We start from the raw sequence: 15,864 nt of genomic DNA on the forward strand, positions 1-15,864 counted from the left end.
ACTCTGCCTCAATTCTGAATAACTGTGATTTAATTCTACAGGTATATAACAGAATTTGTAAACCTAGGCAATGTTTCAGCTCTTCGAACTTTCAGAGTATTGAGAGCTTTGAAAACTATTTCTGTAATCCCAGGTAAGAAGTCAGCGGTGTAAGGTGTTAGGTCCCTTGTGCCTCCCAACTGTTCCTTTTTATCCTGTCATTGTGTTTGTGTGTGAACTCCCCTATTACAGATATATCACAGAGTTTGTGGACCTGGGCAATGTCTCAGCGTTGAGAACATTCAGAGTTCTCCGGGCATTGAAAACAATATCAGTCATCCCAGGTGAGAGCTAGGTTAAACACAGAGGCTGATTTAGACTCCATGGAAATTGAAATCATTTTCTTTTTTTTTAACCACCATAAGCCTTGTTGCTCGCTCGTTCATTTTTAGTTTTTGTTTTATTAAAAAACGAGGAAGGAAAAACTGGAATCATGCTTCGATAGAGACGGACGTCGTGAGCCTTTGATTTTGCCATTCGCTTGTTTCCTTTTGAGATCAGCCTTTGCGTTTAACAGACCGTTGCATGAGAACGGGCAGAACACGGCCTGTGTGAGCTGCGTCATTATGATGTCACGCTTTTGGGAATGAGCTGTGACAAATGCAATCTCATAACTGCAAAGATATATATATATTTTTTTCCCATGTGTGTTTCTTACCTCCCAAATTTGAAAACTGCATTTCTGCTCAATGGCTTCGATGGAAGCTAATATTTTAATCACTGCTGCAGTGGACCGAATGAAATCCCTGAATTCCTATTGAATGTCACGCAGTACAGATGAAAAAAACAGCAAGGGACATTGCATGGGAAACTTATTCTCCTTCATGTCACTCCACGTTTCTTAGCATTAAGCTTTCAATATCTCGTTTACTCTTTTTTAATTAATGTCTTATTTCGATGCTTATCACGATTGGAAGATCAGCCAATCAAGGTGTTCTAAAAGCGATGCAGGAAAAATTTCAAGTTAAGAGGAATCGGGAAATTTAATTTTTTTAAAGAGGAATTAACACTTCAGTCCTTAAACTTACTTTAAGTCTTTTGGAGATTACGACAGCGTTTTCTTCGACAAGACACGTTTAAGGCTTGGCGTGTGGGGAAGATTCCCTTGCTCAGAAATTCCTTAGCAAGTGTTGTTTTTATTATTTTTAACATAGGCATTTTCATCCGCAATGTCAGTGCACATAAACCTCCAGTTACCTCCATCTTCACAAGATGCATCTCCACAAGAGATAGCCCCACTGAAAAACGTTGGCTCGCAAAACACCAGCGCCATTTCTTTGGGCTTCTTGCATGAGGTGCTGAACATGGATTGGGATAAGATGTGATTATTGCAACACATGCTTCTCGTGGTACTAACAGTCCCTTTCTGCTTGCAGGCCTGAAGACCATTGTGGGAGCTCTCATTCAGTCCGTGAAGAAGCTCTCGGACGTAATGATCCTGACTGTGTTTTGTCTGAGTGTATTTGCTCTCATAGGGCTCCAGCTGTTCATGGGCAACTTGAGACATAAATGCTTGTATTGGAACCCAGACAATTCCACTTCCAACGACACTTACCTATTTAATAGCACAATGGGAGAAAACGATACATATAATGGTACGGTATTTGACTGGGATGCATACTTAGAGAATGAAGGTAAGAACCAATTTAGCCAATTTAGCAGCATGCTCAGCTTGGGGGCGTTCAGTGGGGCTCTCACAGCCAGGTGGCAGGGAACCACACAACAGTCAGCACCCACATAGCTCCTGGGGTTTTGCTACTCAGTTCCATCCCTAGCAGATGGGATGGGGTGTAGGGTTCATTGGATTGCAGAACGGTCTCCCAAATCAGAATATGTCCCTGCTAGCTTCAAAGCCCGCTCATAAGCCCCTTTCCCTGGTGTGGGAAACTCGCCCGAAGGGAGACCAGGCCCCCTCACCCCCGGCGAGGCTGCGGCTTTCCCGCTGCCCGCCAAGCAAACCCGACACCTCGGCGAGGCACCGGGAGTGTGCAGCAGGCCACGGGGAAGCTATCCCCTACCCCCTACCGGTGGGTCCGCAATCCGCGCTCTGTCTGGGTGGTGGGGCTGTCCCAATCCGGATGCACGTCCTGATTGGGCCACGTGCTTGGCTCCTGGAGGCACTCCAGTGGCCATCGCAATCCGGATGCCCCCAGCTTATTTAAGGGACCTTATTTAAGGGACCAATGGTCAAGATGCTGCACCAGTGACAACCTGTGTTGTCTTCAATAAAAGCTATCACCTTTTATTCCTCCAAATCACCTGTGATCTGGTTGTATCATTCCTCGCTTGTGCCTACCTTTTATGCTCCTGGGCCCACTCCTGCTGATTTGTTCCAGTTTCTCTCAGTGTAGCTTTAACTTCACTTTCTAAAACTGCAGATTCTCCTTCAAAATACTTTTTTTTTGGAAGAAATTGGTCATCCCTTTATCTCTTTAGCCCTCTCCAGTGTATTGTTTCTCATCTTTTAAAAATGTTGCCCTGTTCCATTAATGTATTTCTATGTTTTTCTTTCACCATGCTTAACCAAGATTTGAATTTCCATTAAATTTCTTGGATTTTGTGGAACATATCTTTTGCTCTTCCTATTTTGTAGTTCTCTTCTATTTCTTTACACTGATTATTATTATTATAATTCTCTTTGTTTCTACGTGTGAATTGCTGGAACTTTTGATACAGTTTCTGTCCCCTTTTGCTTTTCAGGGTTTTATCAGTGATCCATCAAGACTTTTATTTTGGGTAGAATAATAGTCTTTGTGCATTCTTCCTGGATTGTACCTCTCATTTCATTTCATAGTTCTTTTGGTTCATGTTCATTTGAAGCCCTGTTTAGCAGGCAAAGAGGCCCTCATTAGCTGGCCCTCCCTTTGCCCAGGGCCATGTCCCCTTACCTGCTGCTGTCTCCAGGCAGCGTGTCTGAGAGCAAAGAGGCTAGAGTCCAGGGACATAGGGTGGGAACTGCAGGGGCAGGGCCAATCAGGGTGCAGCCAACTTTGCTGGCTTCACCCTGATTGGCCCTATTCCAACTTGAACAGCCAGACAAGTTCCACCCCCCAGGCTGTTTCACAGATATATAGAGAAACCATGGATAAGGATTTATGGCCACTGCATTTGGCCCAGCCAGTTCCCAACAGATATGAAATACAAAGTTAAAATTGCAAAAACCTATATATTATTTGTCTGTCTGTCTGTCTGTCTGTCTGTCTGTATCTAACTAACTAACTAACTAACTAACTAACTAACTAACTAACTAACTAACTAACTAAAACATAAGTCCTCCCCCGCCCCATATGACACCCCCCAAACTGCCATTTTCAGGTAGATGTTAGATGTTGAATAATTGTAGGATGTCAGAGGAAGGGCCCAAGATCTTCCCTCAGCCTGGCCTCAACCATGGTCTTTAAACTCTTCAGGAATGTCACTTAGATTGTCATTTGGCACTATGAATGTTTTGGTGTGTTTTTTTCCAGCTTTATTCTGATTTTTCACATGAACAATTTATTATCTGTACCACAATCAGCTCCTGGTCCTGTTTCAGAAGAGAGAACAGAGCTTCTCCATCTTCTGTTTCAGATTGGCATAACATTGTTTTCACATAAGGGGGTTTTCATATTAGGAGCTACCCTCTCCCATACTTCCTATTTCTGTCCTTCGTTAAGAACAAGGCTGCTGACTATGTTAAGAAATGGGATGTAAGTGTACCAGAATATATCTCTGCACAAGTGTAGCTGTTTCAGGATGCTTACAATCACAGAAGAGAGAAAAGAACAGAATGACATAGCCTATGCATCATCAATAAATACATCATACTGATTAGAATGAATCATCTAGCCTCAAAGAAAAAAACAAACCTAAGTACAGTCACATTCAGCTTCCTAGAGCTTATGGCTGTTATTTTTCAATGGCAATAATATCCTTCCTTTAAAAAGGATGTGTAATTTTTAGGCAACCTCATTCTTGACGAAGCGTAGTTGAAGAAAGGGGGAGGGGGAAACCAGTTGGCCATGTTCTTTTTTTCTTCTGAGAGAGGAAATAAATACCAATTATGACTCAAGTGTGGGCAATAAATGAGAGATGATGATAACATCTACAATGAAGCGTTATTTAAAAATTGGGGCATGATCTCTCTTCCCACATGCCTTTTATCTCACTCTCTAATTAGATATAGCCTATATTAACAGCCCTGGTAAAGTAAGTCCAGGTGAATGTACATATGAAAGTCATGTACAGACCTCCCATTATGATAGTTAAGTGTGATCTTGTGGGATTTATTTTGTTATCATCATCATCATCATCATCATCATCATCACATTTATATACCACTCTCTCGGATGGCTCAGGGTGATGACCAACATAGTAATTCACAATACAAAAATATAATTTATACTAAAAATTAATCTTGTTAAAATATTATATCACTTTAATTGTTAAAACACTTAAAACCATAATTAACAGTTGTCTGGTCCTTGTTACTGGCTCATTTCAGATGTTCCCATTGGGCATCTTTGATTTGGGGGGGGGTATTTGGAGGTCCCAGTAAATTTAGGTGGGCGATGGCAGGGAAGGGAGGAACAGTGCTTCAACATTCTGTGTTGGGTCTTCTATATACATTGTATGATGAGGTCCTAACTGTTCTGCCATCTATTTCTCCATCCACTATCTTATCATCCATTATGTGACATCTAGTGTGTAGCCTGGCTTGGATAAAACTGGAAAGGGCTCTGGAAATTGGGCTGCTGAGGGTGTTTCTTGACAGCTCTGGAAGGGTTTCCCGAATGGGTGGGAGCTAATTATTATTTGACCCATATATGGTCATGTTGAACCCCCCCCCCCCAAATTGCCAATGATGGGCCTGGAGGGAAGGGGAAGGGGAGGAGACCCAGGTGGGCATGTATACAGCTACGGTTCCCTATATTCTGCATAATTATGCCACTTCTGGGATTTCTTGAAGCCTGAAGAATTTTTCAGGGGTTTCTCAATGGTAAAAGAAAAACAAGAAAAGCTGCTGTACATAGATTTTCAGTCAGTAAAAGTTCTGGTTGCTCCAGTAAGATAAAATTTCAAGTGCCTCATTCCCCATCCTACATGTTTCCAGATGAACATACTTCTGATCTACAATACAATCCTATTTGCAGAGTTATTCCAGTCTCAGACCATCAACCAACAGGGGTATTGTTGAATATAGGATTGCATTGTTACAAAATGATGATGATCACACCCAAATCCTTAATTAAGTTGAAGACATATTATACAAAGCAAATTATAATGTATGCAATCGCTAACCAAGTAAATCTTTTAATCTAAGAATTTTTTTTAAAAAGAAACTGATTGTATACATCAATTACTTTGCTCAGATTTCCAAATGCAAGAGGCTTGTATTCTCTTTCTCCAACAGAATTAAATAAAATGATCATATTACCTGTTATCGAAATGTTGATAGTGTGAAATAATGAATGTGTGCTTTAGATGAATGGATAATCTAAATGGTCAAATCATCCTTGTTCAATATTTCTGAATTATTTTCTTTTCTTCTAATGTTTTCAAAATAATCTTTCTGCACAGGTAATTTTTACTTTTTGGAAGGACAAAATGATGCTTTGCTGTGCGGAAATAGTTCAGACGCAGGGTAAGGACATCAGTTAAGCTCTTACTGCAAAAAATTACTTTCACATTTTTGCATGTTTATGCTTCACAGTCAGCATAATTTACTATGCGATCCTAAACAAAATTATACACTGTTCTAAATCTGTGGATTCTACTCTCGATAATGTTGTCAGAAATACAGGATCCAAGTTAAATAGTCACGTATCCATCATTATTACACTGAAAAATGAAGTGCAGATTTCACTAGGTGGCCATCTCCCCCCCCCAAAAAAAAATAAGTCATGTTCTAGTAGTAATTAAAGACTACCAAGATTTTGTTCAACAGAAAGTTTTGTGGACTAAAGCCCAGGTCATGAAGTGACCTGGAATACTGTACTGGAATACTGTATTACTAGTCTTTTAAGGTGCTATCAGTCTCTTGTTTATTGAAGTACAGATTTATACCCCTGTCTTTTTGAGCTGCTACCCTAAAACTTTCCAGTAGGAAATAGGGTTGCCGGCTGTAGGTAGGGAAATACCGGGGGACTTTGGGGTGGGAGCTGAGAGTGGGTGGGACTTGGGGGGCAGGGAGAGACCTCCGTGGAATGGAATCCACCTTGCAAAGGGAAACTGATCTCTTTGATCTGAAGATGAGCTGTAATCCCAGGGGATCCTCAGGTCCCACCTGAGGACTGGCATCCCTATTAGGACAGGCTATTTTATAAGCAGAATTAGAATGATTCTTTAATTTTGGCAACAGAGATTATTATTTGTGCCTTTTATGAGATGAGATAGTTCTGAGTAGCTGAAGGTTACAGTGCTATTATAATAGCTTTAACCCACACATCTAAGAAAAGGTACAAACAGACCTGAGAGAAGTATGTGGATTAGATTACTAAATTGTTGCTTATTGCAAGACATGATGACAGAGGTGGGCACTGGTTACAACAGAGCAAGTGGGGACCGAGTGGGACAGGAAATGGTTGAACAAAGTGAGTGTTTTGTAACCAAATCTTTGTTTTTATGTCTTTTTAGTCAGTGTCCAGAAGGCTACGTATGCATAAAAGCTGGTAGAAACCCCAACTATGGCTACACAAGCTTTGACAGTTTTAGCTGGGCGTTTTTATCTCTCTTTCGATTGATGACTCAGGATTTCTGGGAAAATCTTTATCAGCTGGTGAGAGAGAATAACTGAGGTGACAAAATCTTAAAGATTCTAGACTCCAAACAAAAAAAAAATTGACCAAGTAACCAGAGCGCCTCTATTATATCCTCTAGACCTTGCGAGCGGCTGGCAAAACCTATATGATCTTTTTTGTCCTGGTGATCTTCCTGGGCTCTTTCTATCTGATCAACTTGATCCTGGCTGTTGTCGCCATGGCATATGATGAACAGAATCAAGCCACCATGGAAGAAGCGGAGCAGAAAGAGGCAGAGTTCCAGCAGATGCTAGAACAACTGAAAAAACAACAGGAAGCAGCGCAGGTGTGTTTTAATAATTTTAGCATAGGGTTAGAGCAGCCTTTCTCAATGTTTTAACTGTTGAGAGACCTCTGAAAGATTCTTCAGATTTCGAGAAACCCCAGGAGTGGCACAATAGTGGAGACTATGGTAGGGACGCATAGCTGTATCTAGCTGTATAGTCCTCCCAGGACTGTCAAGAAACTCCAGGGTTTCACGAAAGCCTGGTTGAGAAAGCCTGGGTTAGAGTGAAGAGCTGTATTCAGTTTACAGGGGTCTAAAAGGTCTTGTATCAGCCAGTTACCCAAAACTTTTGATCATTCCAGGGAGACTTGAATTACTGTATCATTTGCTGTAGTCATTAGACCTGCCTTTTTCAACATTTTTACCATGGAGGTACCGCTGAAATATTGATTTCAATATAGCAGGAAGTGATGTCAGCTGCCTACGTCTTCCTGCCATGCTCCTACTGGAAGTGAGAGGAGCCTTGGGTGTTAAAGGTTTAAACGGCCAGGGCGCTTGCCTTTCCCACCCTTCCAGGCCCATCATTGGCCACTTTGGGAGGGGGTGGAGCAACCTACCTAAATAAGGGTAGATTTTTTTTTTAATAACCTTTTTATTTCACCTCCCGCTACCATTTTTAAAAACTCCATGCCATGTTACCATTGAGGGGCCTTCATGGTACCCTATGGTCTCCTGGTACAGTGGTGGAGAAACCCTGCATTAGACTATTCGACTAGATTCTGGAAGACCCACATTCAAATCCCCACCAAAATCCAGATGGTGACCTTGGTCCAGTCACACACTCTTAGCCTAATGTTCCTCACAGACTGTTGTGAGGGTAAGCATTTAAGGAAAGGAGAATAATGTCAGCTGCTCTGAGCCCTCTTTGGGGAGAAGTTCAGGATATAAAAGAAGTAAATAAATAAATAAATGGTAAGAAATATATTTCATTGGATTCGGTAGTATGTTTCCATCAAGAGATGATTTTTGCCAACTCTTCCTTCCATGGTAGTCTTCTGACTGACTCCCCATGCTGTTGCGGGGGGTGGGGTATCTCTTGTCCCCCAGAAGCAGTCTCCAAGGGTCTACTTGGGGCTGTGGTGAGGCAGGGGATGCAAAAAAGCCCTGTTTTGTTGATGGAAATCAACACTTGATCCATCTGATGTGTCCATTTGGAGGAGGCATATGCAAATGATATGAACTGTTCCACTACACAAAAATTATGGAATCCTTAATGAATCCTGATTGTCCTAGTCAAAAGCCTACATAAAGATCAATGGTCTAGAAAGAGAGGTTCTAATTCCCACCCCTTTAAATCTAGATCATTTTAGATTTCCACTTAACTTGCCCTACCTTGTAGAGCACAAGTTAGCCATATGTCATCAGAAATTTAGCAGCATCTGCCTAGGTTAGTATTTGGAGGGAAGACTACCAAGGGAGTTCAGACTTGCAACCCAGAGGCCAACAATGGCCAAAACTACCTCTGAACGTCTCTGGCTCTGAAAATCTTCCATAGTTGCTGTTAAGTCAGCTGTAAATTGATAGACTTTCCTGCACCATCACCTTAACTACTTGCAAGTGGATGGAAAACAACACAGAAAAGGGCGACTGCATTTTCCGAGGGCTTTTCCCGTGGACTTTCTTGAATGTTAGTCAAGAACAGTGTTGATTCCATAAGATTTGTACAGTAAAACTGTTCGTGCTTTCTGGCAGGCAGCAGCAATAGCAGCAGCAACAGCCTCAGCTGAGTCAAGAGATCCAAGTGCAGGGGGCGGCATGGAGGGGCTTTCCGAAAGTTCCTCGGCAGCATCCAAGTTGAGCTCAAAGAGTGCCAAAGAGAGGAGAAACAGAAGGAAGAAAAGAAAACAGAAAGAACAATCTGGAGGAGAAGAGAAGGATGAAGATGAGTTTCATGGCTCTGAATCAGAAGATAGCATCCGGAGAAAAGGTTGCCGATTCTCTATTGAAGGGAATCGGCTAACACTCGAGCGGAAACACTCTTCTCCCCACCAGGTACGCCGTTATGTTCTTTTGGAGCGGAACCTTGACTTGTATGTTGCAAAGCTGTGGTTGTGTAAAAGGTACTGGATTGTGGTTTTATTATATAGGCCTCTTAAACAGCCATGGCTCATTAATTGCTCTTCACCTAGTCCTTCAACAATTAACCTGCTGCCCCCAAATTGTAGGGAGGGAAGAATTCTAGAGAGTGCATTTTGGTAAGAGGAAGAAACACATCCCAAACGTCCAGAGAGAGTTGAGAAACATTCATTGTATAGGAACCCCTAGCAAAATGCCAATATGGCATACGTTATAGGATAACAAACTAAGATCGGGGAGACCCAGGTTCAAATTCCCACTGTGAAATGGAAACCCACTGGGTGACCTTGGACCAGTTACACTGAGTCGGCCTAACCTGCCTCATAGGGTTATGGTGAAGATAAAATGGAGGAAGGAATTGTATTGTATAAGACAGTTTGAACCCCCATTTGGGAGAAAAAGCAGGATACAATTTTCAGCTAAATAAATAAATACTTCTTTGTGCTCTTTCTACCATCATTCTGAGGTTCTCTGTGTTTGCTTAAGAATAATGTCTGCTGGTGCATAAAACATTATATTAAGCCAATATCACACTCTGGCTGGGTTCAGACATAATCGAACTATGGTTTGCTGCTATGTGAAGAAACTTGAGGGATACTGAGTCCCAAGTTCTCTGACTTCCACATAGCTGGCAAATGAGCCATTTTCCTTCATAAGGTTGTTATATCTGGATTGTCAGACTCTGATTTATGCTTTCTCTGCAAACGGGTTTAACTCTCGTTAGGAATCCTTGTTTCTGGGGAAAGAATAAACCATAGTTGGGCTGGAGTGTTAGATAATAGTGTTCTGTGAAAACCAAAATAGCTTGTTTAGCTGCCTATGTGCAAGACAAAGGAGGAGGAGAAAGAGCACATAGACCTGAAGATCCTATAGAACAGGGATAGTCAACCTGTGGTCCTCCAGATGTTCATGGGCTACAATTCCCATGAGCTCCTGCCAGCGTTTGCTGGCAGGGGCTCACGGGAATTGTAGCCCATGAACATCTGGAGGACCACAGGTTGACTACCCCTGCTATAGAACATGCACACACAAACGTACAAAAAGCCCTACCTGTGAATATGTTGGTGTGTTGGCAGACAAAGTGGGGAGAAGTGCCAGTCATGAGAGTTGTACCTGGCGAGATCCAACGGGATCACGTCAAGTTCCAGTAATGCCCGTTGCCTCCTCCCACATTCCCAGCAGTGTTGCTAGCTGTCATGATCCTGTGATCATTTCCAAGAAGCGCACTTCTTACCTTAAGCAGAAGAGATGTCATTGAAAGAAAGCATTACCAAAATCTATGAGACTGGAAATGGTTGAATCTGAAAATCAATAAGCAGTACAAGAACCAAGGAATATACTTTTCTTACGTCCCCACTGCCGGCATCAAAACCACGTCCCATCTCTACCCCTGCTCACGGGTTGGCTTTATCCGTTTCCCCACAGAAGAAGCTTTTCCCATAGAAATGGAGATACATTTCTCTCACACACAGGCGCAGACTCCAATCTGTACGTTGAGGGCAGAAACTCAAATAAACTTCTTTTCTCCCCTAACATCTGCAAATCAACATTCTATTCCCACCTTATCTCACACAAAGCACTGAACAACATCAAAGGCTTTACAAGGCACACCTGCTGGGGAAACTAGTCCTTTCTCAGCCAGACCAGCCAGGCCAAATAGCCTCTGATCCCATCCATTCCCAACAGGCAGGCAACACATAGGTATCCACATCTGGAAAACAGCAAAACAAATGAACATCATACGTTTGGATGAACACATGGCAGGGCCATGGCTCAGGCCATAGGTCATGACTTTAGTCCTTCAGGGGCTTGCCTTGGTTGCTTGAGCAGTGATCCAATGTCCTACATGCTGACAAAAATGATCCAGCATGCCACTGTTTGGCTTGCTGTTTGGCTTTTGTGACAGGGCTGCCTATCCCAGCTTTAGGGTTCATTCATGTAGAGGCAAACCATGGCTTGCTGTTAACTCAGAACTGTGCCACTGCTGTTGAGGCAGATGAAGCTGCACAGGTATTTAGAATCGATATGAACAAAAAAAAGTGGAAGGGATAGAATCACAGAATCATAGAGCTGGAAGGGGCCATACAGGCCATCTAGTCCAACCCCCTGCTCAACGCAGGATCAGCCCAGAGCATCCTAAAGCATCCAAGAAAAGTGTGTATCCAACCTTTGCTTGAAGACTGCCAGTGATGAGCAGTGCTTTAACTAAGCAAGTGAGGTCCCTCACCTGTCCTTTCAGATTCCCTTGTCATCAATCAATATTTGATAAAATAAGGTTGTCACCATCATCATAAAGTTGTCAAACTGGAAGCAGGGGATCTGTAGCCTCCAGTGTGGGATGGGCAACCCTAGTTCATTAGGCATTATAATCACCTAGAATGAATGGGTTGTATTGTGGTTATTCTGTGAACTGCCAGATTATGGGGATTTTTAATTACTAAATGCAGCCTGGGAAACTTGAAGAGTAAAATCTGGACAAAGTCAGCCTAAGAAACTACAGTTCTGTTTCTGCAATTAACGCATATGTGCATATGTGGATATGTGCATATGTGGAAATCCATCTGTGGAGGACCTGCCCCACTATGTTTTGGCTTGTCCCCTGTACTCCAAACCCAGGGGCAAATTCCTTGCCAAGTTATTACCAAACTCACACCCTATTTCTGATTTTAACAAAGTCACCTATCTGTTATCAGATTTCAACCCCTATATTTCCTATAGGGTGGCACTTTTTGCTCTGGCTGCCAGGGAGATTCGAGCTAATGCATTTTCACAGGAGCCCCCACCTTGATACACCATTTTATCCCTTTTATTGTAACTTAGTTGTCCATGTTTACATTTTTAGGTACACAATATTGGATAAATATTGTTTTATTTATTTATATTTGTGCCATATTGTTTTAACTGTGTTTTGTAATGGCCTTTGGCTACATACAATACATGTTATCGTATCGTATCAATTAACGGTTGTGTTTCTGCAATTAACTCCTTTCTTCTCTCCTTTTTGTCTTCTTCTTCATCTCCCTGCAGTCGTTGCTGAGCATGCGCGGCTCCCTGTTTTCCCCCAGGCGCAACAGCAGAACGAGCCTTTTCAGCTTCAGAGGTAGAGCAAAGGATATAGGATCAGAGAATGACTTTGCTGATGATGAACACAGCACATTTGAAGATAATGATAGCAGAAGAGATTCCCTTTTTGTGCCGCGCAGACATGGTGAACGGCGCAACAGTAACATTAGTCAGGCCAGTAGGTCATCCAGGATGCTGGCAGTGTTTCCAGTGAATGGGAAGATGCACAGCACTGTGGATTGCAATGGGGTGGTTTCCTTGGTTGGTGGACCATCTGTTCCTACATCGCCTGTTGGACAGCTTCTGCCAGAGGTGATAATAGATAAACCAGCTACTGATGACAATGTAAGGAAGTTTTAAATAGTTCAGGCATGGTGGCCTTTTCTTCTTGCACCAGCCAGTGTGTCTACAGAATGGAATCCCTTGGGAATGATCCTTGGTTGGTCAAGCTGTGAATGCTCCTGCATCTTGTAATATCTTTTTTCTATTACTAACAAAGTCAATTTCTAACATTTGCAACAACAACAAAAAATGAGAGAAAAAATTATATATACCTAGAGAATGTGCAAAAATGTATTGCTTTGTGTGTTTTTTATATTCCAAAAAAAATTAGTTTTTTTTAAATAATAATATCTGGCTATTAATTAATTCTGTCCGGCCAGGTCCAATGAAATTTAATCTCATTCCAATACTAAGAGCGGGAGGGGTACCAATACAGATTCCGACACTGCTTTGGTTGTTCATAAATTTGATTACATTCTGTCTCGTGGACATCACTCTACAATGAACAAATGTGGCTAGAAGTTCTGGTTCCCCAAACACTGGTAAAATCACTCCAAATTTCACCTTGTATACATTTAGCATTTTCATGCATCTTTCAACCTGATACTCCATCTTTGGCTGAGAAACTGAACACATTGGATTGAGATAACCACATCAATTCGCACACATTTATCAGTTTCAAATACATGTGCACGTATGTGCTGTCAATGACTCACACACTATCTTTCTGTACCTGTATTAAAAAATAGAAACTTTCCTATATGCCGTTTTGGAGAAGCATGACAATGTTAGACATTTCCCCCCTCCCTTTCCTTGTCTTGCATTAAATTTGAATGAAAAAGCTTGCCATCCCATTTTAAACACGGAAGACGAGCAAGATACACGTCATCATTTGCTCATGGTTCAAGACGTTGGGTTGGATCCCACCAGCTTTTTGGCTCAATCTCACCCAATTCTCCCCACCCCCCACCCCCTATTACAGCCTCCATCTCACAGGGTTTTTGTCCACGATTCCCCGGATATCCTTTTTTGGGGTCAAAGGGTACTGTCTCCATGTATTTTTAGCAGCGGAAAACCAGGTTGGATCCAACCCGTTGTTTATAACCTGGAATTTCGGCTATAATCCTATCTGTGGGAAAAGCTCACAAATAAATGACTGGGGAGAGGGATCACTACTGATGATTTCAATTCAGTTTCAATTCATTTCTTTTTCCATCAACTTCAAACAGAAGACTAAAATTGTGTCACGGAGCTGAACATACATCTCAGATGAAGTGCATTATGGGGGAAATCTACGCTTGGTGAAGTTTGGCATGCTTTCCAAGGCTTAGCCCTGCAGACACTTACTTCGAAATAAATCCCATTGAAATCAGATGTACAGGTTGAAAAGTATGGGCAAGTGGAATTTTGCAAGGCTAAGAAGAATAAACAGGGCAATTTCTTTAAAAAAAATTGACACAGTGGTGGAATGTTCCCTGAGAGTCACCAGGGAAGTATGAAAATGAGAAAGTTACAGATACGAAGACAGCATGTTTCCTACAAATACTTTTTAAAAATACCAGGTTAATAATACAATAAGTAACTAAAATCTGGCATGAGTAACAAAGCATAATTCAGAAGCATGAAGCATGTATAACTTCCAGTTTAGACATTCTTCAGATTACGTTCCTATATTCCACTAATATGTGTAGGGTGATCTTACGTTTCGCTCTCTTTTCTGTAGGCCACGACCACGGAGACTGAAATGAAAAAGAGACGATCGAGTTCTTTTCATGTTTCTATGGATTTTTTGGAAGACCCTACTCTAAGGGAAAGAGCAATGAGTATAGCTAGCATAATCACAAACACCATGGAAGGTATATAGAGAGGGGTTACTTTAAAAAATAATAAATGCACATGTTAAAAGCATTGTATCATGAAGAAGCTCTAAGGGTGGCTCTCCAGATGCCCATGGACTACAGTGACCACAAGCCCCTGCCAATTGGTCATGGTGGTAATTAACGCTGGCTGCACCTACTACTGCATTTCCATTTGAATGAGGGTGGCCAGTAACAAGCCTTGCCTTACAGTGACCAGACCCACTTTCTGAAAAATGTGGAAGGTACCAGAGGAAGTAGTGGTTGGTGCTGGGTTCCCATAGGCATCACTGTGGGAAGCCCAGGGCCCATTATGCACACATTGGATAATGCACTTTAGAAGAAGATTATCCTGTTCTGCACAGGAAAATCCAGCTGCAAAAGCACATTCAAAGTGCATCATCCAAGGTGTACATAATGGGCTCTGGTCTACAGTTACTGGCAGCAGTTCTCAGGGTCTCAGACAAAGACAGGTGTTTCCTGAAGCCTGAGATCATTCTGATGGGAGATACCAAGGGAAGGGGTGCTTCTGAACTGGGGAACTTCTTATGGACCCCACTGAGCTACTGTCTCCCCCTCCACAAACATGAAATATTGTGATTAGGAGGAGCTTAACAAATAACCCACAAAAGGTATGCAGGAGTTTAGAAAACATGCAAGAGGCAAATTTTACATAAGTCAGAAAATATGAGAATTTTCACTTTCTGATTAAATTGGGAGCCCCAAATAAAGAAGCAGCAAAACATGAATGTCTCTTGGGCAGGTTTTTCTTTAGAACCCGTTGACTTGTGCAGACACTGTGAAGCAGAAAAGGGTAGAATAATGGTCATTTGAAAATATGCTCCATGTTTTAAAAGAGATTGGTGCTGTAGGGTATTTTTATAGGATCAGAAGAACAAAGTGATAACTATCATGGGCAGAGGATCGGCTTCTAAGGGCAAAGTTCTGGTTGGATTGATTGGCTCAGATCTCCTGGCTTCAGTGGGAAGAACATAATTGTGGAAGTCTGTGAGTTGTTTGAGTTACAAAATGACCATCAAGTTGCTCAGCAGTTCTTCCTAGTTTAAGTTGATCTAAAGAACTGCTAGAGTTCATGACAAATGGAATTGCCCTTATTAAACCAAAGATTGGAGAAAACACGTCACATCAAGGACTGACCGATGAGATGCCATCCACCTGCATGTAAGTTCTTATCTCCATATCGATAATGAAGGCAGTCATTTTCGAGAGGCGTCTTGATGATCAAGCACAACTGGATATAGTATACTTGCAGAAGTTTCCTCAACCGATGGACAGATGGCCTTCAGCTCTAAGGATGGCCAACCTCCACAGGGCTCTTTGAGATTTCTTCCTATTACAGTGAATGTCCAGACTACAATTCCCATAGAGAAAATGGCTGCTTTGGAGGGTAGACTCCATGGCTTTATATTCTACCAAAGTCCCACCCCTCTCCAAACCTAGCCCTGCCCAGGCTCCACTCCCC

At 42.1% G+C, this 15,864-nt stretch overlaps 1 protein-coding gene across 5 annotated transcripts in view; it reads left to right on the top strand.

Moving 5' to 3' along the window:
* The window catches only part of LOC143829274 (sodium channel protein type 1 subunit alpha), a 134,337-nt gene that overhangs the window by 80,049 nt on the left and 38,424 nt on the right, over window positions 1-15,864 (top strand). Inside the window, exons 6-13 of one of the 5 annotated variants that reach the window (XM_077319834.1) lie at window positions 42-133; window positions 1,416-1,673; window positions 5,599-5,662; window positions 6,655-6,796; window positions 6,898-7,104; window positions 8,797-9,096; window positions 12,208-12,588; window positions 14,249-14,381. In XM_077319834.1, coding sequence (XP_077175949.1) covers window positions 42-133; window positions 1,416-1,673; window positions 5,599-5,662; window positions 6,655-6,796; window positions 6,898-7,104; window positions 8,797-9,096; window positions 12,208-12,588; window positions 14,249-14,381 — 1,577 coding nt within the window. Of the gene's footprint in view, window positions 1-41; window positions 134-231; window positions 324-1,415; window positions 1,674-5,598; window positions 5,663-6,654; window positions 6,797-6,897; window positions 7,105-8,796; window positions 9,097-12,207; window positions 12,589-14,248; window positions 14,382-15,864 lie in introns of those variants that run through there. The other 4 variants (XM_077319836.1, XM_077319835.1, XM_077319837.1 and 1 more) reach the window with 4 other exon arrangements.

The sequence above is a fragment of the Paroedura picta genome, chromosome 2, assembly GCF_049243985.1.
Source record: "Paroedura picta isolate Pp20150507F chromosome 2, Ppicta_v3.0, whole genome shotgun sequence".
Classification (NCBI taxonomy): Eukaryota; Metazoa; Chordata; class Lepidosauria; order Squamata; family Gekkonidae; genus Paroedura; species Paroedura picta.